The 27,801-nt window shown below is 48.2% G+C and overlaps 1 protein-coding gene across 1 annotated transcript; it reads right to left on the minus strand.

Moving 5' to 3' along the window:
* Positions 1 to 4,760: 4,760 nt before the first annotated feature.
* Fbln7 (fibulin 7) lies at positions 4,761 to 26,908 on the minus strand. Its single transcript, XM_042055139.1, has 7 exons — positions 26,582 to 26,908; positions 24,508 to 24,700; positions 22,476 to 22,646; positions 11,388 to 11,513; positions 8,007 to 8,144; positions 5,402 to 5,540; positions 4,761 to 5,133 (listed from the first exon to the last, which is right to left on the minus strand). The coding sequence occupies exons 1-7, from the start codon at positions 26,906 to 26,908 to the stop codon at positions 4,761 to 4,763; spliced, it is 1,467 nt and encodes a 488-aa protein (XP_041911073.1).
* Positions 26,909 to 27,801: the final 893 nt, after the last annotated feature.

Below are 27,801 nucleotides of genomic sequence, written 5' to 3' on the forward strand. Positions count from 1 at the left end.
CAGGCTGTCTTTGAACAAGCCCAGCGTTGGGAGGGTTCATCTTTCTAGCCCTGCCACGAGGACGTGGCCAAGCTGGGACAGTGGCTGGTGGAAAGAGATGCATTCCAGTCCCATCTCAGACTATAAACCCGTCAGGTTGATTGTGACCCTGGGATGGCATTTTGGGGTTTGGCGTATTTTCCTTTTTGTTTGCTACTGTTGGACAGGTTACAATTTAAAAATAGCGATTTTAGAAAGCGCATCCAAGCTCCTACTTAACTTTCCACTGCTCGACAGCTCATGGCTTCCTGGCTGGTCACGCCGGTCTTCCTGGTGGACTGCTCCTCAGAGATCTGAGACAGACAGTGGGGCAGGCTGTAATCAGCCCTGCACTGGGGCCCGCTTTTTCTTAAAGCAGGGTCTGCTCGGGAAGCAGACATGGCAGTGGCACTGCTGGGACCCTCCTTAGTGAGGAACAGGGTCTTTTGGGTGTGGGGTTGAAGGCTGCCTACGTCTTATGGAGGAAATATTGGCATCTAAGACATGAAGGCAAAAATATTAAAAGCTACACACACTGATGTAACATTTTCAATGGCAAAGGACTGGAAATGGCCTAGTTGTCATCCCCAAATGACAAGATGAAAAAACCATGCTAAATTCTCAAAGTAGAGAATTGATATGGGATATGGCTATGAGAAGTGATAACCAATGTTATTAATAATAATTTTTAAAAGGTCAAAGCATTGAATATTATATTATCTATCATTAATTTATATTATTTTACTTTTAATTTATTATTATTAATATTCATAATGTATTTGTATTGTTTTATTTTTGTGTGTATGTGTGTTGTGTCTGTACACACAGAAAAGAGTGTTGGATCTCCTGGAACTGTATTTATAGGTAGTTGTGAGCCACCATGTGGGTGCTGCTAGGAATCTAACCTGGGTTCGCTGCATGAGTAGCTGTGATGTTAAGTTGGGAAGTCACCACGGTCCCTAGCATCCATCCCAGCGTCCCCTGGTCTGAACTCCAAATCCCAGCATGCCAGGACCTAACCCCTCCCCGGGGGAGGGTCAGGGCGACTCCCACAGGGTATTTAAGTGGGCGCCCAGAGAGGGAACATGTGGTCCGGGTTTTGCACGCACTCTCCAGCTTTCTGACTCCACTGCCATGCTCTTGGCCACCCAAGTGTGCTGCATTTAATAAAACATGGACATTTTAATTTGACCTGATTGGATTTCTTTGTGCCGAGCGGCTCGTCTTAGGATTTTTTCCTAACAGCAGCCACTACTCAAAATTATGGAGCCATACCTCCAGCCCCATTATATTAAGTAAAAAGATAAAAGGGAAATTGGCTATTAAGAGGGAGGAAATATGGGGGGCTGGAGAGATAGAGCCTCAATGAGTACTGGGTCACACAGGTGGAACACAGATATACATGCAGGGATAACACACATACACATCAAATTCAATTAAATTAAAAACCAAAAATCACGAGCAATTTCTAAAAACATCAGGGCCAACAAGATGGCTCAGTCCGTGAATGCACTTGCTGTCAAGAGGGGTGACCTGAATTTGATCCCTAGAGCACTGTAGTCAAGGATGAAACCGACTCTTACAAACTGTCCTCCACAGGCGTGCTGTGGCACTCGCCACCCCTCTCACAGACCAATAAGCGGAAAATGTTGAAAACTTTAGGAAAATGAAATGTGGCTGTTCTGATCGTAGTTTGAGACGGAGACACAAAGAATGATTTGCAGCGATTTGACAAACCAACCAGCTATACAACGCTCATGCTGGACGACAACAAACCCTAGAAACAAACATGAAAGAATCGTTGTAACCAGCAGTACTGGCGGTGCTTTTCTGGGAGAGATTTCCAAGACAGGAAATTATTACTGTTTTGTTTTGAGGCAGGGTCTCACTGTGTATCCATGGCTGGCCTGGAACTGTGATGTGGGTTCTAGGAACCAAACCCAGGTCCTCTGCAAAAGAAACAAGTATTCCTAATGGCTGAGCCATCTCTCCAGCCATAAATATACTATAATTTATTTTTAAAAAGAAAGAGACAGATACTAGGTGCCTTCCACTTGAGGTACCAGCCACTACTGATGATAATGTCATCTTCAGAATAAAGCTAATCCAAATCTCACTAAATATCTGACTAGAACCACAAGGGTAGATGGAAAAGAGAGGACAGAGGATCACAGTCACAGGTTCGGTAGAAAAGCTCTCAAGAAAACCCAGAGTGTGAGAAATTCTACAAGAATGTTCTAGGCCAGTCAGGGCTACTGGGGAGGCTGAAAATAGCAGGCCCATTTCCACCTTGTCTGAAGGTCAGAGAGCTTGGAGATTTGACAAGCATAGTTGCAGGGCCTAACTCAGGAGGTGATTGCTTGGTTCTTTTAAAATTAAGAGAGCTCACAGGGGTGGTCAGGATATGCAAATATGCCTCTGCTCCTTTCTTTTGAAACTATGAGGTCACCTGGGGAGGGCTGTCTTCAGTCTGTGTGACTTGGGTACTTGAGTGGGGCACCTCGCCTACCTAGGCAAGAGAATGCGGATGATAGAATGTCTCAGAATTAACCTTTAGAATGTCTCAGAATTAACCTTTAGAATGTCTCAGAATTAACCTTTCTCGTATCAAGTTAATGAACTCTTTTGTTACCTTCTCCCCCAGTTTACATTGTGTATAAAAACTATGGGAAATAAACGCAGGTGATTTCAGGGCCTGAGTGATTCCTGAAATGCCTCCCTGCTACTGTCTTATGTTTTCTGTCTTACCCAGAAAAACGGGTAAACGCATACACGTTGACAACTGGTCACACTGACTTAACAAAGACTGTGGCCTTAAGAGGACCCGGAAGCAGATTTCTGAAAGTAAGGAGGGAGCATTGTTGCAGTTCGGATCCAGAATGTCTCCCCGAAAGCCCATGTGTTTGGAAGTATTGGGGAGAGGCAGGGCCTAATGGAAGATCTTTGGCCCATGAGGGCATGTTATTGAAGTCGATTATGAGACATGGTCTTCTGCTGTCTTTACTCCCCGCCACGAGGTGAACAGGATTTGCTCTGCCTCCTGTCATCATGATATACCACCTCATCACAGCTCCAAAACAAGAGAGCCGGAGGATCACGGAGGAAAAATAAACAAGAAAACCAAAACCCTTTTCTCTATGAGTGGACCATCACAGCTAGTTTGCTAAAGGTAGACCCATATTTCTCTATGGCATGGCAGCCAAGCCATCAAGCCATAGGCCACACCTGAGGTGGTCACGTATCCTGCCAGGCAGGCTGTTGCTAACCTAACAAAAGGTCGGGAGATTTTTGCTCCTTTCTTTGTAATTTGGAGGATGCCTGATTGAGATGTTAATTCAAGCCTATGTAAGAGCTAGCATGCAGTGCAGACAGGTAGTTGTGGACATGATAAAAAGCCATTCACCTGGTTACCTAGGAGACAGAATGCTAATGAATTTCCCCTAAGTTAAGTTTTGGTATAAAGACTGTTTGGAGAATAAGCCTCAAACTGGCTATGCAATTGATATATGTAGAATCATACTCAGTTTTATGCAGTGCCCGGAAGTGAACTAAAGCCTTTGTGCATGCTAGGTAATAACTCTTCCAAATGAGCTACAGATCTAGCCCCCTTGTCTTGTTTGGGACACAGTCTCACTGCGTCATCCAGAGGGGTGTCCTCGAACTCACAATCTGCCTGTCCCATCCTCAAGAAATAGTTTTTAAATAAAAGGTATAAAAAGCAATATCAATAGATTGACACATATTTGGACACTGTAACTCCTCTCAGCCCATCTAGTTTCGAATTTGAATCGAAGTGTTTTCCCCATCCCACCCAGTCCTCAGTGCTAGAGAGCGCTTTCCTGCTCTGTTCATCTAGAAGAAGACATCACCTCTTGGTTCTTCCAGCGGCGGCAGCAGAAGAAAGCCATGAAATGAAAGACAATTTGAGTATTCTAAACATTCCATGACCAGATGCCGTCCTTACTGATCTCCCACGTGACCAACCTATATAGAAACGAGTGAAGCAATCTGAAACATTACCTCTCTCCCTCTCTTGTCCCTCTATGTCCAACCTGGGCTGGAAGAGAGCTATCCCTTGCCAGGATGTGCTCTCCAGCTCAGGGAGAAGTCAGATGGGCAGAGAGGAGCAGAACGCTATTTCCACAGCCATAATACCAGGTCATGTTTTTGAGACATGTTTTCTCTAAAGTAAAGAAAATCTGGCAGAATCTATGATTGAATGTTGACTCCTTGGTCTAGAGGGATCCACTCTGGGTTCCTAGGCTCTCCTACAGCCCCCCCCCCAATAAGAAGGCTCACAGGGATGTTAGACCATTCACAGAGCTAGAACATGCTCAGCCAGAACAAGCGTGGCAACCTCAATGCAGAACAGTCGGCCTGTATCTCAGGCATGCCCCATGAGCTCCTTCCCCACCTCAGCTCATTCAAACTCACACAGTTGTTCACACAGCATTTTGAGAGTCTGTGCTGTCTCCAAAGAGGAGAGCTACAGCAGGACTTAGAGCAGAAAAGGAGAGAAGAGCAAGGGTGGTACAGCATTTGTATTCGGGCTTCCCTTCTGTGCCTGCCCACGGGACAGAGCACAGCACATTGTGTGCTCGATGAACAGGCAAAGTGTGTGGGAACACAGCAGAGAGGAGAAATGACCAACGGCCATCACAGCTCTTGCCTTCAGTTGTGTCCTTGGGGAAGAGAAATCAACCCAGATCTCAAATCTCAGTCCTCCGACTACCATGGCATCCTTAGAATTCATAGGGAGACACAAAGATGGTGATTTTGGAAGTGTGGCTGGCCTGGTAGGAGCGGTCCAGGTATTCTGACATGTCAACGTCCACCTGCACAGTCTGAGGCCCTTTCAGTTTCTGTATAAGGATGAGCTCCCCTGTCTGCCGGTCTGAGCGCTGCATTATGAAGTGGCCACGGCTGTTCCCACCCACAATTCCAAAGCGCAGGCTGTTGGGCCCCGTCTGGCCAGGAACTGAGGCTGTGGCCATGCGGAAGAGCGTGGCGGGCGTCTTCAGGTTGGAGGGTAGAGAGAGGTAGTGGAAGGTGATGGTCTTGGGCAGGTGGCGACATGGCTTGTTATCCATGGGACAGGGGCTTCGCTCGCACTGGCTGGAGCAGAGGTAAAACGGAGAGAGTTAGGCTTGGGGAAACTCAAGAGGGGCTGCCCCCTCTGCCCTCCCGAAGAGGCCACACTCCTGTAGACTCTAGCATCGCTTTGGAAGCACAAAATGTCCGCGCTTCATGTGAGTTGACAGTTATAGGAGAAATGGAATCTCAGAGAAGCTTCTCTGTCTCTCCTATTTCCTGTGTATGGTGAAACTATCCTCCCTCCCCATGAACTGCATGCCCAGCCGTGGCCAGCTCCGGATCTACTCACAAGAGAGACGTCTTCACGTAGCTTATGTTGCCGCTGACCTCAGGGCACTCGGGTCTGACACACTGGAAACTTCCTCCAGTGTTGAAGCATGTGGTCCCTTGCGGGCACGTGTGCTGTGAGCCCGCACACTCATCAACATCTGTATTTCAGGAGACACCATGGAGGCTGTGAATCTTCCTGACTTTCCTGTCTCATACAGCCACTTGAAACCCCAATAGGCAATGGGATGGGAGACTCCACCAGGGGCGAACTTTCCAAACACCCAACACTTACTCTGTGTGTGTCATGCGTGTGAGCGTGCATGGATGCGGAGACCAGAGGTTGACTATTTGGGTATTTTCCTCAATAACATCTCCACACTGTTTTTTGAAACGGGGTCTCTCACTGAACCTGGGACTCACTGGTTCCGCTAGGTCGGCTGGCTAGTGAGTGCCAGGGCCCACCCCCTTAGAGCAAGAACCTTGTCAGGTATTCTGTTTTCTTTCAACATCTGAAACTGAGGTCCTGCAGAAGTACGCTAGGACTGTGGGGTGAATCCCCTTCCCTGGGATGCTGTCTTCTTTTCCTGGGGTGTGACAAGTGGCAGGGGTTCGTGTCAACACCAAATGAGTCGCCTGCCTGCTTCTCAGCCCCAAGTGCTTTTGAGTCTCCTTAATGCCATGGTTGTCCTCACATCAGACTCAGACCTTTAGGGACACCTGCCTCTCATACTAAAAGCAAACAGCCCTGCTCAGTTTTTTTTTATATATATATAAGAATTCTCTGTGCCCTTTACAAACATCCAGTGAGTTTATCCTGCTGGAGGCTGTCCCTTCCCAAGCCCAAGTAATCGGATGTGGGCTCATATGAGCCCTGTGAGGAGGAGATGGAGCGGATGGGTGGATGATAGATCAATGGGTTGGTGGGTTATTGGAAGTATAGATGGGTAGATGTGATAATGGCTGTCTGGACGTCTCCTACTCCCCAGCTGCCCACTCCTCTAAGACATACATTGCAGTCCAATAAGATGTCACCAGAGAACCACATCTCTCTTTATATTCCAAGTCAGTCTGTGACTTAGGCACCAAGCCCTTTCTCTTTGCCTTCTCCAGTAATTCAGAGCCATTTTTTGGATACCTGCTGGGTTTCCTTCATTGTGTCTTGTCCATGGAGGAATCAGGCCCAGACATCCTCCCAGTGTGAGCCTGAAGCAGCCGCATTCTCCCCAGAGGTCCCCTGCAGCCCCAAACCCCAATAGAGCTGAGCAAGAGGAGACTCGGCTTTGCCTTCAGGAATGAACTGTGTACAGCAGCCCCAACTGATACATGGTTTGACTTACCTATGGCCAACTGTAGCTTGAAAATATTAAATAAAAATCTCTAGAAACAGGTAATTTATTGTTTTTTTTAATAAATTTTATTACAGTATATTATAGTTATTTATCTTGTCATTACTTGTTGTTAATGCTTGCTCTGCCTAATTTATAAATTAAACTTCACGCTAGGTAGGTACTATAGGACAGAAATGTTGTGCAAGTAGGGTTAATACCATTTGACTGGATTTGGGTATTGATCCATGGATGGGGGAGGGGCTGCTGTATTCTCATCGTGTTAGTATGGAGAACTGATATATCTATGTTATTAATCTCTATGTTTGTCTTCAGAGGAGCTGTGGCAGCGGGATGCCTCCTGTTGGTGTGCCCAGCCTCCGCTAGATTTGTCTGGTGTCCATGAAGGGGACTGCAGCTTTCAGCCTCTCCTTTCTATGCCCCACTCCCACTTGCCCTGCAGACACTCCTTGCTGGTGAAGGGGCTTATCTGCACCGTGTCTGGAAACAGAGAAACCTCAGCCCCTTCGTTCAGGGGGTCACAATGGATGGGTGGCCCTTAGGTAGAACCTGAGGTGTTTTGCATTTACACCCCACGCTCCAAATCTGCTCCTGGGACACTGACTGGCCCGGCTGTCTGCCTAGGCTCCCAGGCCTTTTGGCCCCCAGGCCCTCTTGTTTTCAGGCTTCAGGTGTCTAGTGGAGCCTGCATATGGAGAGTGAGCAGCTGTGGTCTCTGTTTTCAGCCTGGGGGCATTCTGGTGGTAGATGCACACTCCAGCCACAATTGTGGTCAGGCTCCTCTGAGCCCGGTCCCTCGCTCTTGCCTGTCACTGGTGGCTCTGTCTCTCTGTTGTCCTAGCTAGCCACCACACATGGCCAGCGCTGTAGAGCCTGGCCATGCTGAGGTACAGCACCTATAGTCAGAGGACACTAGTAGGTGGACACACAGGGCCATGAAGCCTCCTAGGTCCCTTCAGATTCCGGTAGAGTGGACTCTGGCTGGCTTCTTGGCTTTTGGGTTCAGGTCTGGCTGAAGGTATTGCTGAATAAGAGGAAGTGACCTTCCCCAGAAATGTCACTCACATGAGGTCAGAAGAGGCTGGCTGGTTAAACAGCTAATTTGTATAGAAGATACATAACCTGATCTTTGAGAGTTCTCTTTAACTTCTTTTCCAAGATTGAATGTGTACCCAGCTTTGATTCTCTTAGCCTAATCACTCTTGAATGGGAATCAGGGGTGAGAGCAGGGGTGACCTCCAGCCTGGTGGTCCCCGCCTCTGCTGCGGTCTCACTCACCCTCACAGGTCTTGCCATCAGCCAGGGCCCGGTATCCGCTGGGGCAGGTACAGCGGAAGGAGCCAGGGGTGTTCACGCAGGTATACAAGCAGAGCCGGGGGCTTCCCATCTGCCCATAGATCTCACACTCGTTCACATCTGGGGACAAAAGTAACCTTGATTCCAGGAGGCTGTGTGGTCTCAACTAGACTTGTTGGCAGCTGTGCCTAAACAGCTGGATGAAGCGACAAGCTACACCTAGAGAGGAGCATCTGGGATGTTCCCCTTCCCCCAGTCTAGGGCCAAGACAGCTGAAGGGAGGATTGGGAGGAGCTGATGTGGGCGACCCTAGGAGGGCTCCTGAGTCTGACTTGGGAAACGTTACAAAGTCTAGCAAGTCAGGTACCCCACTGGGAGAGGAAAACCAGATTCAGACACCTATCTTAGCCCTCCTCATCTTCAGGAACGGAGAAATGAGGTGAGAGAGCCCTGCAGCCTGGGTGGGGCAGGTCTGTATGCTCAGCATTTGGGAGGTTGAAGCACCGATCTCCATTTGAGGCCAGTCTGGGCTGTACACTGAGACTCCTCTTTAGAAGGGGGTGGGGATGCTGTGAAATGAACCACTTAGCATTAACTGGCCGGATCCTAGGGTGGAACTGTTCTCTAGCTGTAGTTATCAAAAGCGGGATCTAGAGTTAGTTAAACTGAGGAGGTGACTAGGGAATGAGTCTCAGGTTGTGCCCACATCCATGGCTCTGTCTGCCATAAATGTTCCCAGCAACTCGCTTGCCACGCCCCCCAGAAGCGGGGAGGAGGTTGTGGACACTTGTAGGCAAAAGGCTCCTCTAGGCTATCACCCCCTGACTGTCTTCTTCCTCCCCTACCCACTGTGTTACAGAACATGGCCTTGAACTTCTGATCCTTTTGCCACCATATCTCAAGTGTTGCTACGACGACAGGCACGGCACTCTGCCGAGTTTAAGCGGTGATGAGTTTGCACCAAGGGTCTTGTGCATGCTAGGCAAGTGCTCTAGAGACTGAATGCAAATCCCCAGCACTCTATCTGCTGTCTATACCGTCTCAGAGAAGGCCCTGGGAGTCCAGCCGTGGGAAGATAAGAGGGTACACTGGGAGGAGACCCAAGATGGGCTCGCAGCCACGTCTTTCTCCAGAATCCCCCTGAAATCTACCCGCTAATTTCATTCATCTTGGCAACCCTTACCTAAAGGCAAATCACAGATATTTCTGAGACCATGCCCAGGGAGAACCTCGCCCCACCCCGCACTCGGCCCCAGGACTGCAGATGGGACCCTTTGTTCCCAGGCTCACATCCTCACGTCTCCTCCCGTGGTCCCCGCTCCCCCGCGGAGCCCAATCCTACCCAGGCAGACGCCGTCGCTGCCCAGGGTGCCGCTCAAGTGGAATCCTGCCTCGCAGCTGCAATGCTGCTCCTGCCCCACCTGCGTGCAATGCGGCGGGTGACTGAAGGCGGAGTCGCCGGGCATACCGCCCTCCGGGGCTCCGGGGTCGCTGATCACGCCGTCCTCTGCGGGAAGAAGACACACTCACACTCAGCGCCTGACCCGCCCCACACCCCCGGCACCTGCTGGGCGCCCCACGACGGGCGAGACCCTATCTCCCAATGTGTACTCCACAGAAGGGAAGGAATGACAAGTGAAAAGTCCTGAGTTCAATTCCCAGCAACCACTTCACTAACCATCTGTAATGAGACCTGGTGCCCTCTTGAGGAGGAAACCTCATCAGCTTAGACCATGAAACTCAATTATGGACAAGTTCAACAGAACCGCCATATACGGTCTGCCCATGCATGCTTCAGCATTGCCAGGGCATAAAACTCATTTTCATTTTCAACCTAAAGAGAGGTACTGCTACCCAGACAGGACCCGCAAGAGAACAGAATGCAATAATAGCAGGATATCCAGGTATACTGCAGTGTAAAGTCCGAGATTATTTATTTATTTATTTATTTAGTATACAATATTCTGTCTGTGTGTATGCCTTCAGGCCAGAAGAGGGCACCAGACCCCATTACAGATGGGCCACCATGTGGTTGCTGGGAATTGAACTCAGGGCCTTTGGAAGAGTGGGCTATGCTCCTTACATCTGAGCCATCTCTCCAGCCCCCCCCCCCCCCCCCCCCCCCCCCGGCCCCGATTCATTTTTACAATCTTGTGCAATACCCACAATGCAGGGAGCACAATGCCCACAATGCAGGGAGCACAATACCCACAATGCAGGGAGCGCTAAAGTTTAAAAATTTGAGTCTCTACTTTTTTTGTTGTGTGTGTGTGTGTGTGTGTGTGTGTGTGTGTATACACTTGTGTATACAAGCTTGTGGCCTCCTCAATGTGTTCAGGGTAGTTGTTCTTTTATTACAGTTTTTGTGTCTTTCCGAGAACAAACAGTAGTTTTCAAACCACAATAAAAAATAAGGTAAATGGAAAAAACAAAACAAGACAAGCAAAACCAGGGGCTCACTACAAAGCCTTGGCTGGCCTAGAACTCACTGTGCAGACCAAGCTGGCCTTTAACTCCTGCCTCTGCCTCCTGAGTGCTGGGATGAAATAATTTTTTTTAAAAATTTTATGGGAAAACATTTTATGGGTAAGTGCCTGTGTGTGTATATATATATGTACAATCTGTGGTGCCTGACGCCCATGGAGGCCAGAAGAGGATTTCTTGATCTCCTTGGAACTGGAGAGTTAGTTACATGTGGCTGTAGGCACCATGTGGGTGCTGGGAACCCCTGACCTCTGCAAGAATAGTACCTGCTGGAACTCACTAATCAAATGTCTGGTTATTCATATCTAAAATGCCTCGCCCTGCTAACTCTGCAGGTGTGATAGGAATGGGAAGAAGTGATTCTGCTAGCGAATGAAACAGTGACCGAGCAAAGGTGCCCCGTGCATCTTCCCAGGCCCTAACCCGCACGCTGGTAAGTTGGAGTCTATCTCTCCAAAGGAAGGATCAAAACTCTGGTTATAAAAAAAAAAAAAAAAAAAAAAGAGCTTATGGGACTGGAGAGATGGCTGAGAGGTTAAGAGCACTGGCTGTTTTTCCAGGGGACCAGGGTTCTACTCCCAGCACCCCGTGGCAGTTCATGACTGTCTATAACTCCAGTTCCAGGGGATCTGATACCTTCAGACAGACATATATGCAGGAGAAATACCAATGCACATAAAAAAATAAATAAAATAATAAAAAATAAAAGTTAAAAAAAAGAGCTAAGCCCATCCAAATGAGTACCTTAGGGTAGTAGCAGGATTAGTTCAGTGCATGGTAACCAAGAATTCCTGACATATCTGCCTTTGGTGACCATGACCAGCATCTTTGCCAGCCCCCAGGGGAGCATCCTCACCAAGTCCCGTAGCGGCTACATACCAGGCTGGGTCTGATTCTGACAGAGATTGCCAGTTCTCCCTGCAGGACAGATGCATCTGTACTGGTTGGCTCCTTCCACACACGTGCCCCCATTGTGACAAGGCTGGCTAGAGCACTCACTGGCGGCTAGGAAAGGAAGTCAACACGTGATTACACGGATGCCAGTGTGAAATCAAGCAAAAACTAACTCCGGGTTTTCCCTTACATGGTAGGACCACTCCAGCTTCCTGTCTGGCTTGGGTTCTGGTTTGTTTTTGAGGTCTCATTATGAAGCTCAGCTGGGCACCCTTGTTTGTGATCCTCCTGCCTCAGCCTCCTGGGAACAGACATGTCCCACACCACCACCCCGGCCTTCTCCCTTTCCACCTTGTCCTTGCCCTCTCTCTACCTGTGGGAGCTGCGGAGTAACCAAGGAGCTGAACTACATCCCCTGCCTCACACTGCGCCCACATGGGGCTCTGTGTGAAGGAACTGCCAAAGCACTATCCAGGCTCCGTGAAGAAACCTGGTGCTGTAATTTTTTAAAATATTTATTTATTATGTATACAATATTCTGTCTGTGTGTATGCCTGCAGGCCAGAAGAGGGCACCAGACTCCATTACAGATGGTTGTGAGCCACTGCTGGGAATTGAACTCAGGACCTTTGGAAGAGCAGGCAATGCTCTTAATCCTCTGAGCCATCTCTCCAGCCCCTGGTGCTGTAATTAACGAGGGTCTAGTGTACACAGCTGCAGCCAGGTGTTGGCATCTGCTGGGGGGGGGGGGCTTCTGCTCTTCAACTCTGCTTCAAGGTGGAGCCCAGGCTGGCCTTGAGCTCCCTCTCTTTGTAGTCAAGGATGAAACTGAATTTAGGGACTTCCTGCTTCCACCTCCTGGGTGCTAGGACTAACAGGTGTGTATCACTATGCCCATTTTTATTTGATGCCGGGGCCGGAACCCAGGGCCTCATGCCCGCTAGCCTTGTTCTAACTGAGCCGCATCACCATCCCTGGATCATCTTTCAAACAGGAGCTAAATTTCAAGAAATTAAAATGGCCCACTGGAATATCCAGTTTATACTCAGTTCCCCTGAGCTCCATCAATGGGGGAGCTGTTCCATCAAGAAGAGAGGAAAGAAAAGGAGGAGAAGGAAGGAGAAGGGAATGGAGGAAGAAAGAAAGAGAATTTTAAATGTTCAATAGATTTTTTTCCCTCTGAGGTAGCTCAGAAGTTGCGCACTTACCCTGCATGCGTGAAGGTCTAGGTTCCCATCCTCAGTACTGACCCCACAAGGAAACTTGAGTTTCCGATTTTCTGTGCTAGGCTTATGGGTGTTTTTTGCTGTTTGTTTGTTTTTAGTTTTTTTCCCATTTATACTTTTTGTATTCTTCCCTTTTCTACAACAAATACTTATAAAATGTCTTACTTTGGAAAAGATGATTTTGTAAAACCTTCACTGTTCCAAATGTCCCAGGCCCATTTAAGCACAGGCACGCACGAGCCATTTCTATCCAAGGGGAGCTTTGTCAGTTCGCTAACTTCTCTACAGTGCAGAACAGAACTTGCTCTTAGCCTCTGAGCGTCTCTCAGAGGAGGGAGAGATGAGAATGTCCCCCTTTAGGCCTAATGACCTTTCTCTCTGTTTGTCTCCCAAGAAGAAGAAGCAGGGGGCTCTGCATCCGGTGAGAACCACAGCCTCATTCTGGGTCCCTCAAGACTCAGGCTGTCCACATCCACAGGGAAGGCACTATTTCCATTTCCCTGTAACCTCGGGCTGATGACATGCTTCCCAGTCAGCCTGTTTCAGATGATCAGTTTCCAGGAATGCACACACAATAGCCCCCTCCCCCTGGACCCTGTCAGTCTTCCAAGGTCTCTCAAGGTCCAACCCTATCTTTGCTCACTGGCTCCCTCTGAAAGCGGGCAGATCAATAAACCATGAAGGTGCGGGAAGGAAGCCAGAGGGTGTGACCGTTTATATCCCTCAGCTCGGTGTCAGCGCACCACAGCCGTTATCTGTCCTCGGGGAGACTCCAGTGGAAGACACTGAGCCGCGTTTGCACCCGAGCCCTTCAGGAGGGGCTAGGGTGACCGAGATGTGAAAAGGTGCCCCGCGTATTCATTTCTCTGCAGGCTCCAGGCAGACGTTCTGCGTTTCTTATCTTGACAGGCAGTAAGAGGTATTCAATGGCCTGATGCCCAGGCTGGCAAATGCTATGTCCCAATTGAAGGACAGTTGTCATCACATTCAAGGCTATCCCAGGCTTTATTATAACTGACTTTATTCAGTTATGACTTTAGAACTGTGAAGAGGGCCATGGCAGTGATGGTAAGAAAGGCTGGCGAGTCAAAGCGTGGGCACAGTTATGGTTCCGTCTCCTGTTTCATGAATACTTGTGCTTCATGAAAGTGAATATGTATACTCTACCGTTTTCTTTCTTAAAAATATGTATGTATGCATGTATATATGCACGCACGCATGCATGTATGTATGTATGTATGCATGCATGCATGCATGCATGTATGTATGTGAGACAGGGTCTCCAGTAGCAGAGGCTGGCCTTGATCTTAATATATAGCGGCAGATGACCTTGATCTTTGATTTCCTGTCTCTTCATCTTGAGTTGTAAGGTTACAGGCCTGAACCACCATGCCTGATTTGTGTGGTGCTGGGCTTTGAACTCAGGGCCTCATGCACACTGAGCAAGCACGCTACCGTAGGAGCTACATTCCCATTCCCTCCCCCACCCCTTTTCCTTTTTCATTCTACTTTTTCCTGGTTTCTGCACTTTGTTTTAAATTTCCCATTATTCCAGTGACTTTATTTCTAAGGTTTTCTTATTTTTTTAATGTTGCTTTTACATTTCATTATTTTGATTTGGGGAGAGGGCAGGGAACACATGAATGTCATGAGTGGAGAGGTTAGAGAATAACTTTTAAAGAGTCCGTTCTTTGCATCTACTCTGTGGGTTCCAGGGACTGAACTCAGGTCATCCGGCTTGGGGGTGAGAGCCTTTTCCTACTGAGCCTAGATGTTTCATAGTCTTTATATTTTACAACCTTCTATTGACTTGATTTGAAGTATTGGCTTATAATTTCCTTCTGTTTTAAGGGTATGTATTTCTTTGTTATTCATGGAAATTTGTTCTCCTTTTTTTCCTTTTTTTTTTTTTTTTTTTTTTTTTTTGGTTTTTCGAGACAGGGTTTCCCTGTAGTTTCTAGAGCCTGTCCTGGAACTAGCTCTTGTAGACCAGGCTGGCCTCGAACTCAGAGATCTGCCTGCCTCTGCCTCCCGAGTGCTAAGATTAAAGGCATGCGCCACCACCGCCCGGCTTCTCCATTTTTTTTATTTTTATTTTTGTACACCAGCTTGCATGGGTTTAGCAGGAGTCCTTTCTTCCCCCACTCGTATTGACATGAAGTACGTTTCCCATGGGCCTTTAGCACCTTCACGTCTCTAAAATTTCCTTTCCTGTTATTTTTCCATCATGACCCAAACCAGAACCTCCTACCTCCTCAGCTCTGTCTTGATGGCATTCATTTTGTTTTTAGATCTATTTTATTATCTTATGTGTTTGAGTAAGTTGCCTGTATGTATGTGCATGTGTATCCCATGCATGCAGTTCCCATGGAGGCCAGAAGAGGGCAAAAGATTCCCCAGGTATTGGAGTTACAGATGACTGTGAGGGGTTGCGCATTCTTGGAACTAAACCCAGGTCCTCATCAAGAGCAGCAAGTACTTTGAACTGCTGAGCCAACTCTCTTAACTCCCACAATGGCATTTTTATGTGAACAACAATATCTTATTTGCACTTGTTTTCTTTGTGTTCAACTTGGGTTCTCGTCAACATTTTGGCATGAAACTTTTGGGGATTCTTGTCCAGAGTCCCCCTGGTACTAAGGTTTTCTATTAAAGAGTCCTGGCTGGAGGTGTAACCTAGTTGGCAGACTGCTTGCCTAGCATACATCAGGGTCTGGGCTTGCTGGGCACCTCATAGGTGCATAGCATCTAAGAGATCCAAGGGAGCAGAGGTGAGATGGGCAGTTTTACCTCCCATCAAGCTGACCTTTAATAGATTGTCTCCAAAATACGTGAACTCAGAGAACTGGCCCTGAATTTTTCTTGAAGAATCAACCAATGAATCTCAGAAGGAGGACCCAAGGGACACTTCCCAAGATGTAAGAGACAGGACAACCAGTTAGAAATACGGAGTTGGATAGAGACAGAGACCCACACTGGAGTGCAGGACTGAGCTCCCAAGGCCCAAATGAGGAGCTGAAGGAAAGAGAACATAAGCAAGGAAGTCAGGACCGTGAGGAGTGTGCCCACCCACTGAGACTGCGGGGCTGGTCTAATGGGAGCTCACCAAGGCCAGCTGGACTGGGACTGAAAAAGCATGGGATCAAACCAGATTCTGTGAACGTGGCGGACAATGAAGGCTGACTGAGAAGCCAAGAACAATGGTACTGGGTTTTGAGCCTACCGCATGTACTGGCTTTTGGGGAGCCTAATCTGTTTAGATGCGCCCCTTCCTGGACCTAGATGGAGTGGGTTGGACCTGGGACTTCCAGCAGGGCAGGGAACCCTGACTGCTCCTTGGACTGGAAAGGGAGGGGGAGGGGAGTTAAGGGAGAGGGAGGGAAATGGGAGGTGGGGAGGAGGCAGAAATTTTTAATAATAATAAAAAAATAAAAAAATTTAAAAAAGATTTATTTTAAGTTAGGCATTTATTAAAAGGCGGGTCCAATACTCCATTCAGGTCAAGAGTTCCAAAGCTGGTATGGCATCTTTTCTCATTCTGTATCTCATTAAGACCAAAGTTTTGCAAATAAAAATAGATATATTATAAAAAAAAGAAATACGGAGTTGGTCTGGGTTCCAATTCAAACAGTGTTAAAAACACAAAAGACAATAGGGAAAACTGTATTTGAACTAGATATTTTACGACACTAAGAAATTTATCTTGTGAAAGTTACTGGAGTTTTAGTTTATAAGATCTTCCTTCTATACTTCTCTGTGTTTTTTTTTAAGTATATTTTTATTTTATGTCTATGAATGGTATGCCTGCATGTATGTGTGAGTACCACACGTGTGCAATGCCTGAATCCCCTGAAAATGGAATTACAGACGGTTATGAGCAGAGATGTGGGTGCTGGGAACTGAACTCAGATCCTTTGCAGGAGCAGCTGGTGCTCTCAACCTCTGCGCTATCTCTCCCTCAATGGATCCTTCCTTTCCCTTCCCTTCCCTTCCCTTCCCTTCCCTTCCCTTCCCTTCCCTTCCCTTCCCTTTCCTTTTCTTTCTTCTTCTCTTCCTTTTGAAACAAGGTCTCTCCATTATGTAGTTCACACTGTCCTGGAACTCACGATGTAGACTAGGCAGCCCTAAAACTCACAAAGATCCATCTGCCTCTGCCTCCTGAGTGCTGGGATTAAAGGCGTGCACTGGCACCACCTGGCTGAACTTCTTTCTTAATGAGAGAAAAAAATGTCTAAAATGATTGACACTTTTAAGCCTATGAAAACAGGAGAAAGGTCACCTAGTAAAGTATTGAATGGCCCCTGTAGGGAAGTGTTTCGTGACTGTGGTAAGCGACAAAGGGGTTTACTGCTCTCAAGATTTTCCTTTGGTTGTCCCTGGGGTCAAAAGAGTCAAAATGAATGGCTATGACTTCCCCAACTCAGGAAGCCTCACACCCTAAAAAAAACCACCCACCCTTGGACTGGAGCTGACACTCACTCAGCTGATGGAGCACTTGCCTACCATGGACAAAGCTTTGGATTTAATCTCTGGCACCACAAAAACTCAGTGTAATTGCAGCAGCGCTCAGGAGGTAGAGGCCAGCGTGTCAGAAGATCAGGGTCATCCTTGGCTACATATTGAGTTCAAGGCCAGCCTGGGTTATATGAGGCTCTGTCTCGAAAGGGGCAAGAACAAGAACAACAACAATAAAAATGCCCTTCACAGAGACCTGCAATGCCAACTGGCTGCTTTCCACTATGGATTTCCAGAGCTCCCCTGCCTGCTGCATCTTTAATGGTGCTGTGATGTGTAATTTCTTTCTAGGCCAAGTAGGGTTCATCACCCTCTTTCCAATCAGTTGACTGCAGAGTGGGCACTGGCCAGTTATTAAAGCATTGCCAAGTGTTTCACTGGCACTGAGATTTTGTGTCTTGACGTGAAGGGCTGTAATTAAGATTTTTGTCCCCCGTGGTCACAACACACAGTGGCAGAACTGCTGATGTGGAAATTGAACTGGGCACACTCAGCAGCTGCTGGTCACCAGATTGCTGAGCTCCAGCCCCATGGAACTGTCTTGGCAGGAGAGGAGGCGTTCTGAAGACATTTGGAATTGACACTCCCACCCATTGGCTCTCATAGGACTGAGACAAAGGACAGTAAGAATTGGAATTTTTCCAGGAATCTCATCCTGGGGGAAGGAAAGGCTAAAGCATGGTGCCAACCAGAGGAGGACTTGTCTCCCAGGAAGAGATTGCATACAGTTCTTTGTTGTTTGTGTGTGTGTGTGTGTGTGTGATACATGTAATATGTTAATGTGTGTGCATGGGGACAAGCGTTGCATGCCAGAATGGGGATCAGGAGTCAACACTGAGTGTCTTTCTCTACTGCTGTTCATGTTTAGTTTACTCCATGTTAATGTGTGTTTTGTCTGCATGTATGTCTGTGTATCGTGTACATGTCTGGTGCCCACAGAAACCAGAAGAAAGCATTGGATCCCCCGGAACTGGAGTTATAGCAGTTGTGAGTGAGCCACCACGTGGGTGCTGGAAATTGAACCCAGGTCTTCTGGAAGTGCAGCAAATGCTCTTAACCACTGAGCCATCTTTCCAGGCCCCCTGTCTTAGTTTTTGAGAACTCAGAGCTCATCAATTCCACTAGCTTAGCTGGCCAGCAGACTCTGGTGACCTGCCTGTCCCTCGGCCCCCCGTGCTGGAGTTACAGATACACTCATTACATCCTGCTTTTATGTGGGTGCTGAGGCCCAAGCTCAGGCCTTCATGCTTGGGTTTCACTACTACTTGTCTGTTTAATTGGCCCATCGAGGACAGGTGGTCAAGTGTAGTTAAGGCTGCTGGGGCTGAGCTCTGATCCTAACAACTCCAGCAACGCTAAGTCTCATCCCCAGAATCAGGATGGTTACAGTTCCCTGAGAAGACTCAGTAGCAGCTATCTGGCATTGCTGTGCGGCTCTGGCTGAAGACAGCACCCGTGTGTGCCAATGCAGGCACAGCGTGCCAACTTGGGGGAGGCTGAGCCTAGCGGCTTGTTGATCCAGTTGGTTGTAACCTAGTTCATGCCATCAGTACAGTGTAAACGTCTAGGCCCAGTTTACACTTAGTGAGACGAAAAATATCCAAGATCTCATTTTGAAAAAGAAATTAAATATAATCATTTTATTCTAACCAACTCACAAGTCAAGCATCACACAGTTGGTTTAAGGCAGCCACTCACTGGCCCAGTCCCAATTCTGACCATCTCAGTAAACTTATACACAGAATGGCCATTCTGAAGCCATGGAACTTTGCTTGGGCTTTTACACTTTCACAATCAATTACTTTGCTTATTTGTTTGTTTGTTTGTTTAATGGTTCTAGATACTTCAATACCAAGAAATTCAAACTCACTTATCCAACATGAATATATATATGTGTATATATATTCATACAGTGGCTCACAACTATCTGTGAGATCCGGTGCCCTCTTGAGGAAGAAACCTGGTCAGACATCCTCATCAACTTAGACCATGAAACCCAATATGGACAAGTCAAACAAAGTTGCCATAAAGGGGCTGCTGCCATGCATGCCTCAGCATTGCCAGGGCATAAATTTCAAAATTCCATATGTATGTATGTACGTATGTACGTACGTACGTACGTATGTATCTATGTATATGAGACAGACTTGAAACCAGAGAATAAAAGCTCCATAGTGTCTTTATGGCTCATGTGTCTTTGCCTCCATTCTGTGTGTCCTTCTTTACCACCTAATATTTTGGGGAAAATTTGAAAATATTCATTTATGTTATATGCATGTGTGTGCCTGTCTGTGCATTTATGTACTATATGTGTGTAGTGACCACAGAAGCCAGAAAAGGGTGTCAAATGTCTTGAAACTGTCCACTTTATTTCAAGACTTGGAGCCTTCTAATTCAACTAGACTGGTTGGCCAGTGGACTCTGGTGAGCTACCTATCCCTTTTCTCCCCAGTGCTGGGGTTGCTGGCACACAGCTCTGCACCTGACTCTCTCTCTCTCTCTCTCTCTCTCTCTCTCTCTCTCTCTCTAATATATTGTAATATATATATTACAATATTCTGTCTGTGTGTATGCCTACAGGCCAGAAGAGGGCACCAGACCCCATTACAGATGGTTGTGAGCCACCATGTGGTTGCTGAGGAATTGAACTCAGGACCTCTAGGAAGAGAGGCAATGCTTTTAACCTCTGAGCCATCTCTCCAGCCCCCGCACCTGACTTTTGTGTTATTGCTGGGGTCCAAACTCGGGAACTGGAGGGTGCTGAGAACTGAATCCAGGTTTTCTGCAAAAGCAGTAAGAGCTCTTATCTGCTGGGCTTTCACTCCAGCCTCCTGGGGAAAGTTAACATTTATTTATTTATAGTGTGTGTGTGTGTGTGTGTGTGTGTGTGTGTGTATGGGTGTGTGCATGCGACAGTATGCTTGTGGAGGGCAGGGGACAGCTTTCTTAGGTGTTGGCTCTCTCCTCCTACTCTGTAGGTCTCAGGGATTGAACTCAGGTCACCAGTCGAGACTGTTGACTGCCATCACAGATACACAGATACTCAGTCCAGGGACAAGGTAGGGAAACAAGATCATGTCAGTCCTGTCATGGTGGTTGGGGTAGACTACAAACAGATGTCCATGACAGGGTAAGAGACAGGCAGATGTGGGGGTACACACTACAGGAGGCCAAGTGGAATGGGACCCGAAGGTGCCAAGGGGACATAGAAAGAACCCACCAGGGCTCTACAACTCAGCCTGGAAGTTAAAGTTGAAACGAAAGGTGCCCAAAGAAATGAAAAGCAAATGCCTTGTGTTCAGAGCTAGGATGACATTTTTATCATTCATGAGGTGTTTAATTGGATGGAATTCCTTCAGAGTCAGGGTGAATAGGAGGCTCTGGCATTCCCCAGGTGTGTTTGCATGGCTCATGATTTATCATCTGGATGGTTCCCAGTGAGGTCTGAGAACGGGAACCTATAGCCAACCCTTGAGCCACCATTCCTTCCAGGAGACAGGAAAGGGCACCTTGACTGTGAGCGCTGCCGCGGGTCTCCGCTCCTTCTGTCAATCCCCACTCCTCCTGAGGGGTACTGGGTTTCCTGAGGTCTCTCTGTTTTCAGGATTTTTAAGAATTCAGGGCTACTGATTGCAGCAGAGTGACAGAGCTCTTGTCGAGCATACGTGAAGCCCTTTGTTACATTCCTAGTATTCACCAAGGGTTTGAGACCAGACTGGGTAACATAAAGAGGCCCTATCTCAAATGAATACACAGCCCCAAGTCCCCTGTCTACACCGCTCTTGAATTTAATTTAAAGGGGTCTAATGCTCCCTTTAATCCTGACTAAACTCATGGGCATTTTGCCTCAAAAGATGTTCCATGGATGCTTTAAAATGACCAAAAGCCATGACTTAAAAAATAAAAACAAAACAAAACAAAACTGTGGTCTATAGGCTTCTGAAAAGCTAATAAATTTCATGTGCCAAGCCTCACTCTTCTCTATTGTCAAAACAGTTCTGTTCTCAAGCCCAGGACAGAGAAACTGCTTCTTCCCACAGTGACCTCAGGAAGGTCACTCCAGAGCTCTCCACACCGAGTCCAGCCTAGACCCAGAGGACAACTGAGGACTTCTTCCCCCGACTACCAGGAGCCCAGTAGACTGTAGCCCCAGGTAGCTCAGCTGTCCCCTCTCCTAGTTCCCTCTCTTAACTAGGTAGACCTAGGCCCTGACATATATGATTGTTAGTGTTGTCTTGGTTTGGTTTAATTTTAGTTTTTAAAGCAGGGTCTCCCTCTGTAGCTCATGCGAATCTCAGGTTCTATAGCCCAGGCTAATCTCAGAGTCCAGGCAGCCCACCTACCTTAGCCTTTAAGTGTTGTAATTATAGCTGTAGACACTATACCCAGATAAGAGCCATTTCTTTTTTTATTTTTTGAGATAGGGTTTTCTGTGTAGCCCTGGCAACCCCTGAAACTAACTCTGTAGATCAGGCTGGCTTCGAACTGCCTGCCTCTGTCTCCCAAAGGCTGGGATTAAAGGTGTGCAGCCAGGCAGTGGCATCCAGCTGTTAAGTTTAGCATTTGGAAGGTAGGAGGCAGAGGCAGAAAGATCAGGAGTTTAAGGCTATCCCCAGCTGTAGAGTGAGTTTTAAAGGTCAGCCTGGGCTATATAAGACCCTATCTCAAACAAACATATTCAGTCACGGGAGCCCAGGACAGGGTAAGCTGTTGAGAAGCGAGAGTGATTCCTTACCCAATCTGCACCTCAGATTCTCTCCAGACAAACTGAGACCAGATGGTTGTGGGGACTAAGCAAGCTCATGACGGTGGAAACCACTCAGGCCTGGCATAGCGGTGAGGGAGCAGGCACGTTCCCCTGTTTCTCAGCTGAGGAATGATTGAAGAAGCATGGGGAGGGGGGAGGGGGCTGAGTGGGTGGAATGTTTGCCACTTAAGTGTGAAAACCTGAGTTTGGATCTCTAGGACCTACCCGAACCTACCCAAACCTACCCATAGACTTCGGTAGCGGGTGCCTGGAACCCCAGCACTCCTACCAGGGGATGAGAAGAAGAGACAGGGTAACCCTGTAAGTTTGTTGACCAGCCAGCCTGGCATACACAGTAGCAAACAATGAGACTGAGAATAAACTCACAACCTAAGGGTTAATCCATGTCTTTACCTGAACTCTCTGTCTCTGTCTCTCTGTCTCTGTCTCTCTGTCTCTGTCTCTCTGTCTCTGTCTCTCTCTCACACACACACAAAGAAAAGAGAGAATCAGATGTCTCTGGGATGACCCTTTTTGACCAACACACCCAGGCTGTGTGGTGTGGACAGGGCAGAATGGCCATACCTCTGCAGTGCGGCTTTTCTCCAGTCCAGGTGCCATTAGCAAGACACACTATGCTGCTGGGACCAACCAGCTGGAACCCAGGGTTGCAGGTAAAATGGACTTCATGATCCACTAAGTACTTGCTTCCAAACTTCCTGCCATCAGCGGGGGCATCCAGAGCAGGGCAGGAAACTGTAAGGTAAAGAAGAGGGATTAGGAGCCGTTCTCATGGGCTGCCACTGTTGGATGCCACTCACAAGACCTCTCTTCCTCTCTCTCTCTCTCTCTCTCTCTCTCTCTCTCTCTCCTCTCTCTCTCTGTCTCTCTCTGTCTGTCTCTCTCTCTCTCCGTCTCTCTTTCTCTCTCTCTCTCTCTCTCTCTCTCTCTCTCTCTCTCTCTCTCTCTTTCTCGATTGCTGCAGGCTGGGCATGGGGCTAGACCTGCTCCTGCTACATGCCACATCTCATGAAGCCCTCCCAGTGTTCTTGGAGAGGAGGAGGGACACACGGTTGGCCCATTGAAAGCTGAGGAAACTGATGCTCAGAGACAGGGGGATTGTGTGTACAGGGCCTCACAGTGCGGTGCCGAGCATCAGGTTGATGAGGACCAACACTTACTTCCTCTGCTCTCTCTTGTCTACAGCCTCCTGGATATCCTAAGTCTACCACCAGGCCAGCTTCTCCTTGCTCTTCAGGTCTCTATTCAAATGTCACCACTTCCCAGAGGGATCCCTGGCTGGCATGCATCTCTGTCCCCGTGTGCTGTGCTTTCTTCTTAGCATTTGTGACTACTGCACATTTGTGTCTTCATGCTCGCTGTCAGCGCCCTCTGCCTAAGTGTGATCTGGCCTATGTTCTTTCTGTTAGCCCCAGCCCCAGCCAAGTGCTTGGCACACAGAGTATGTTCTATAAATGAGCCTTGAAAGAAATGTGATTTATTGAACCTCTGATGAAAGCCTTCCCCAGGAAATGTGACTTCACATAACAGAGAAGGCCCTAAGAAAACAAAGTCACGGGGGACCAATGATGTCAGGTATCTCACAGGCTCCATCTCCTGTCCCCTAAGCCCCTAGACCAGGAGAAACCCAGTGCTCACCCCCAGGCCTAGAAAGTGAAAAGTGTCACCAGGAAAACATGACCCAGTGTTAGAGCCCTCCCACTGGTGGAGGGAATTGGGATGTCCCATTGTCCCCCAGACAAGTGAGACTTACTCAGGGGGCCCTTGTTCCCACACCAACTGGGTGAGTCACTGGAGAATGTACTTCCAGGCAGGAAAAGCCAGAGCCATGCTGGCTCGTGGAAAATCACAAGGGCTGTAGTGCTGCATTCTGGGCGGGTTGGGGTGGAAGTGTGGAGGGCACAGGTGGGAAGGAGCCCAGCCTTCCAGGCTGTGAGCTTCAAACCGGCTGGACAAAGAGACGTTATGCCAAAAATGAAAACAGGGACAGAAGCAGAAATGAGAGTGGACCGTGCTCCCTGGGGAGGACAGGGAGGTGAAACGCACCTCTGTTTGCAGAGTGATGTGCCTGACGATTCCGTGGGATTATAGGTTGCTACCTATGTAGCTATTAAGCCTAGAATAAAAGGTGTAAGAGGAAAGGGGCTGGGTGTGGTGACAAACCATAGCTCTTGGGAGGTAGAGGTGGGAGGATCAGGAGTTCAAGATTATCCTTGGTTACACAGCAAATCGGAGGTCAACTTGAGCTGCATAATATAAAAAGAAAACAAGGGAGCTGCAGAGATTGCTCAGTGATCAGGAGGGCTTGCTGCTCCTGAAGAGGACCAGGGATCCAACGCTCTCTCTGGCCTTCTTGGGCACATGCACACACACGTGCATACACACAGGCACACATAAATAAATCATGTTTAAAAACTGGAATAAATAAATCATTAAAAAAAAAACCCTGGAAATAGGTGACTATCAAATATAGGGGATAGGAGTAACTTTAATGTGTGCGTGTGAACAGACACGCCAGGGGCTAACTGGATGGAGAGAGTTGCAGGGAACTTGAGTGTCGTAGGGCTTGGCCCTAGCCTGATGATTTCGGACCCACCTGGAGGTGCGCCTGGGGCCATTTTGTTCAGAATATTTTGCAGCGTGGTCAGCCGACTCTTCATGTTCCGGATGCCTTCCGCGAAGCGGGTCTCCTGGCCCTTGAGCAGCACCTGCAGCTGGCGGATGGTTGTCAGGAGCTGCTGCTGATTGGGGCAGCTCTGGGAAGAGGAGAGACTGTTGTGGGCCTCACTCTATCACCATGCTCCGGGCTTCAGAAGTCTGACCCACAGGCTTCAAACTCCCCCGTGCCTTGTAAAACACCTCGGCAGAGCAGCCTCTCCAAGGCACCCCTCCCTACCAGACACTCTCTCCTCTGTTCTCAACCTGTGGGTCGTGACCCCTTTAGGGGTTGACTGACCCTGGCACAGGGGCTGCCTAAGACCATTAGCAAATCAGATATGTACAATTTATAAGAGCAAAATTACACTTATAGAGTAGCAACGAAAATAATCTATGGTTGGGGTCCCCACAACATGAGGAACTGTATAAAGGGTCACAGCATTAGGAAGATCAAGAATCACTTCTCTACCTGAACAACATAATCTGCTGGCTTAAATTGCTAAGTGACAACCCATCAGAGCCCCACTTCACCCCCTGACACAACACAACCAGGGCAGCATCGGCGACTAAATGACTGGGTGTTTAAGTAACCATTTGAACCCAAAGCTCTTTATAATCACTAGTCTGTCACACCGATGGACTCACTCTAAGTTTAAGACTCTGAATTCTGGGCTGGGTGAAATTTTCCTTCCTTTCTCTACTGGACACCTTGAAAAACAAGAGAACAGTCAGGGAGGCCTGGTGGTCCCTAGGCTTTTAAAAATGTAACAAGTAATAAGGGAAAAATAGAATAAAGAAGTGTTCAATGCAATGTCCAGTTTTGATCATTTTTAATAACTTTATTTTTCTTTTAGGGAAATGGGACTGTACTTAACATTGACAAAGACTATCTGACTTAAAGCAACTTAAACATCATACTGGATGATAAAAATTGCAAGGTTTCCTTGCAGTCTCTGTTGCTTTCAAGAGTCAGGACAGCAGGGGCCAGAGAGATGGCTCAGTGGTTCCGAGTGCTTCCCGAACCCAGGTTTAGTTTCCGTCACACACGAGGAGCTTGCAACTGCTTGTAAGCTCCAGGGGGTCTGATGCCCTCTTCTCGATTCTGAGGCCATCTGCACACACACACACACACACACACACACACACAATCACCTACTGCTGCCCTCGCCCCCCCCCAAAACACACTCTTCACACACATATACACATCATTGAAACAGAAGAAATCTTGAAGAGAAAAGAGCCATGGGTGGGGACAAGAAGGGGAATATTCAGGAAGGAGAAAGGTGAAAAGCCTTGGGTAATTGATCATGGGTTAAGGTCATTCTCGTTCATTTGGGAACTGCATGTCACGAAGCAGAATCTGTCTGACCTGGTTTGTATGACTTGCAGGGGAGGAAAGGCAATACATCGCCACTGTGACTATGCGTCTTAGGGATATGGATCATTACTTATTTTGGGCTTTTTCACTGAGTACCAGTTGCGTGTACTGTGTGTATATGTCCATGTGTGTAGCCATGTGTGTGCAAGTTGACATATGTAGAGGTCAGAGGTTGGTGTTTATGTTTTTCTCAGTTGCTCTTTCCCTGACCCCAGAGTTCACTGGTTCCAGGAGAACAGCTGGCCAGCAAGCTCCAGAGATTCTCCTGCCTTTGTCTACCCAGCTTTGAGATTCCAGGCTCAGCAGCCTCTAAACCACTTCTGGGGATCTGAACTCAAGAACTCATGTTTGCGCTATGGGTGCTTTACCCATCTCCCCAGCCCCATGTCTAAGTTTTATAATTAAAAGAAGTGTGCACAAGCCAGTGGGCAGCTGAGGTATGTGGCCTCCACAGTTTGGGTAGTGTCCAGCCACTCAGGAGAGCCGTTGTGGCCACAGTGGGCCACTCTCCCGGAGACACTGCCAGGCTGCCACACCTTGGAGTTTTCACCAAACACATGACTCATGGGCTAGATTCAATGGATGCTTTTGACAAAATTGAGTTCCCAGTTGTCCCTGGAACTCGTTAACCCACAGGGGCTCCTTGGCCTCCGCCGTAACCAGGTCTTGATGAAGCGTAGCCCAAAAGGCAATTGCCAGGAAGAGAAGTTTGCTTTTCTACTTCCTCTCTGACTGCTGGCCATCCTTTCCACACAAGTCCTGGGCACCTGGTTGATGACCAGTTCTTACCTGCCTGGCACTGCATGGCCAACTCTCCCAGACCCGAGCTCCCACACCTATCTTCCTGTGCTACAAAGAAAACGGATGTCTTTGTGGCTTGTGTCAATTCCATTTGGGATGCACTTCTGCCTGTGAAGACATGCTTCTCTTCCTCAGAGGCTGCTTCCCAGCTGGCTGGCATCTACGTGTGGAGAAGGCAGCCTCTACTCATGATTATTATTAGGATTATGTTAGTCCCCATGTCACACAGAGGCTGACCCAGGGGATTTGACCCAAATCATGTAACCTGGGAGGGGTAGCCTGAGCACCTGCGACTTGCGGGCTTCACCAAGGAGCAGACTCGTGTGCCCTCACGTAGCCCTGTGTGCTGGGGTCTTTCTCAGGAATGCGCACTAGGAACTCACACCCCTGGAGTGGAGTTTTAACTCTTGTGCAAGTTGGAGATTTGACAGTAGGGGCAGGACGTAGTAGCCTGGGAAAGAACCTCTCCTGGTCCAGACGTTAGGTCATGATATGTGGGATGGGCTTGCTGGGCCCAGGGATGGGCAAAGTGGAGATTTCTGAATGCCAAAAGCTTTACTGGGAAGGGCAAACACATGGGAAGCCAGGGTGGAGCCCTGGGGCCCCAGGAAGTAATGACAGGAGGAGGGTGTATACATGTGAGGGGGGAGGAAGGGCCTGCTGTCCTGTGACTACTGGGCAGTACCGTTTCTCTAGCCTCAGCACTGCCCCTCCGGACAACTACACCAGGTGCTTCATCCCTCCAGCTGTCACTGGGCTGACACCTGGCAGTGTTAACACAGGTGAAGAGGGAGCCAGCTGCGAGGCTGTGATGGCTCAATGAGGCAGGCTCTCTTTAACCCACCCCTGTCTGACCTGTCTCAGGTAGTCCAAGGAAGATCTCGGGTGCTCTTGGCAAGCTGTCCTGCCGGATGAGAGGCAGGCGCTGAGCGAATGGGGGCCTTCCACAGGGAGTCTGAGGGTCTTTGCAGCTGCCACTAGCCAGGCAGGTCTGTGGTCCCAAATGTTAGCTACGGAGCTGGTGGGAGCCAGGCTCAGAATCTGCTTCCCTAG

The sequence above is a fragment of the Arvicola amphibius genome, chromosome 5 (assembly GCF_903992535.2).
Source record: "Arvicola amphibius chromosome 5, mArvAmp1.2, whole genome shotgun sequence".
NCBI lineage: Eukaryota > Metazoa > Chordata > Mammalia > Rodentia > Cricetidae > Arvicola > Arvicola amphibius.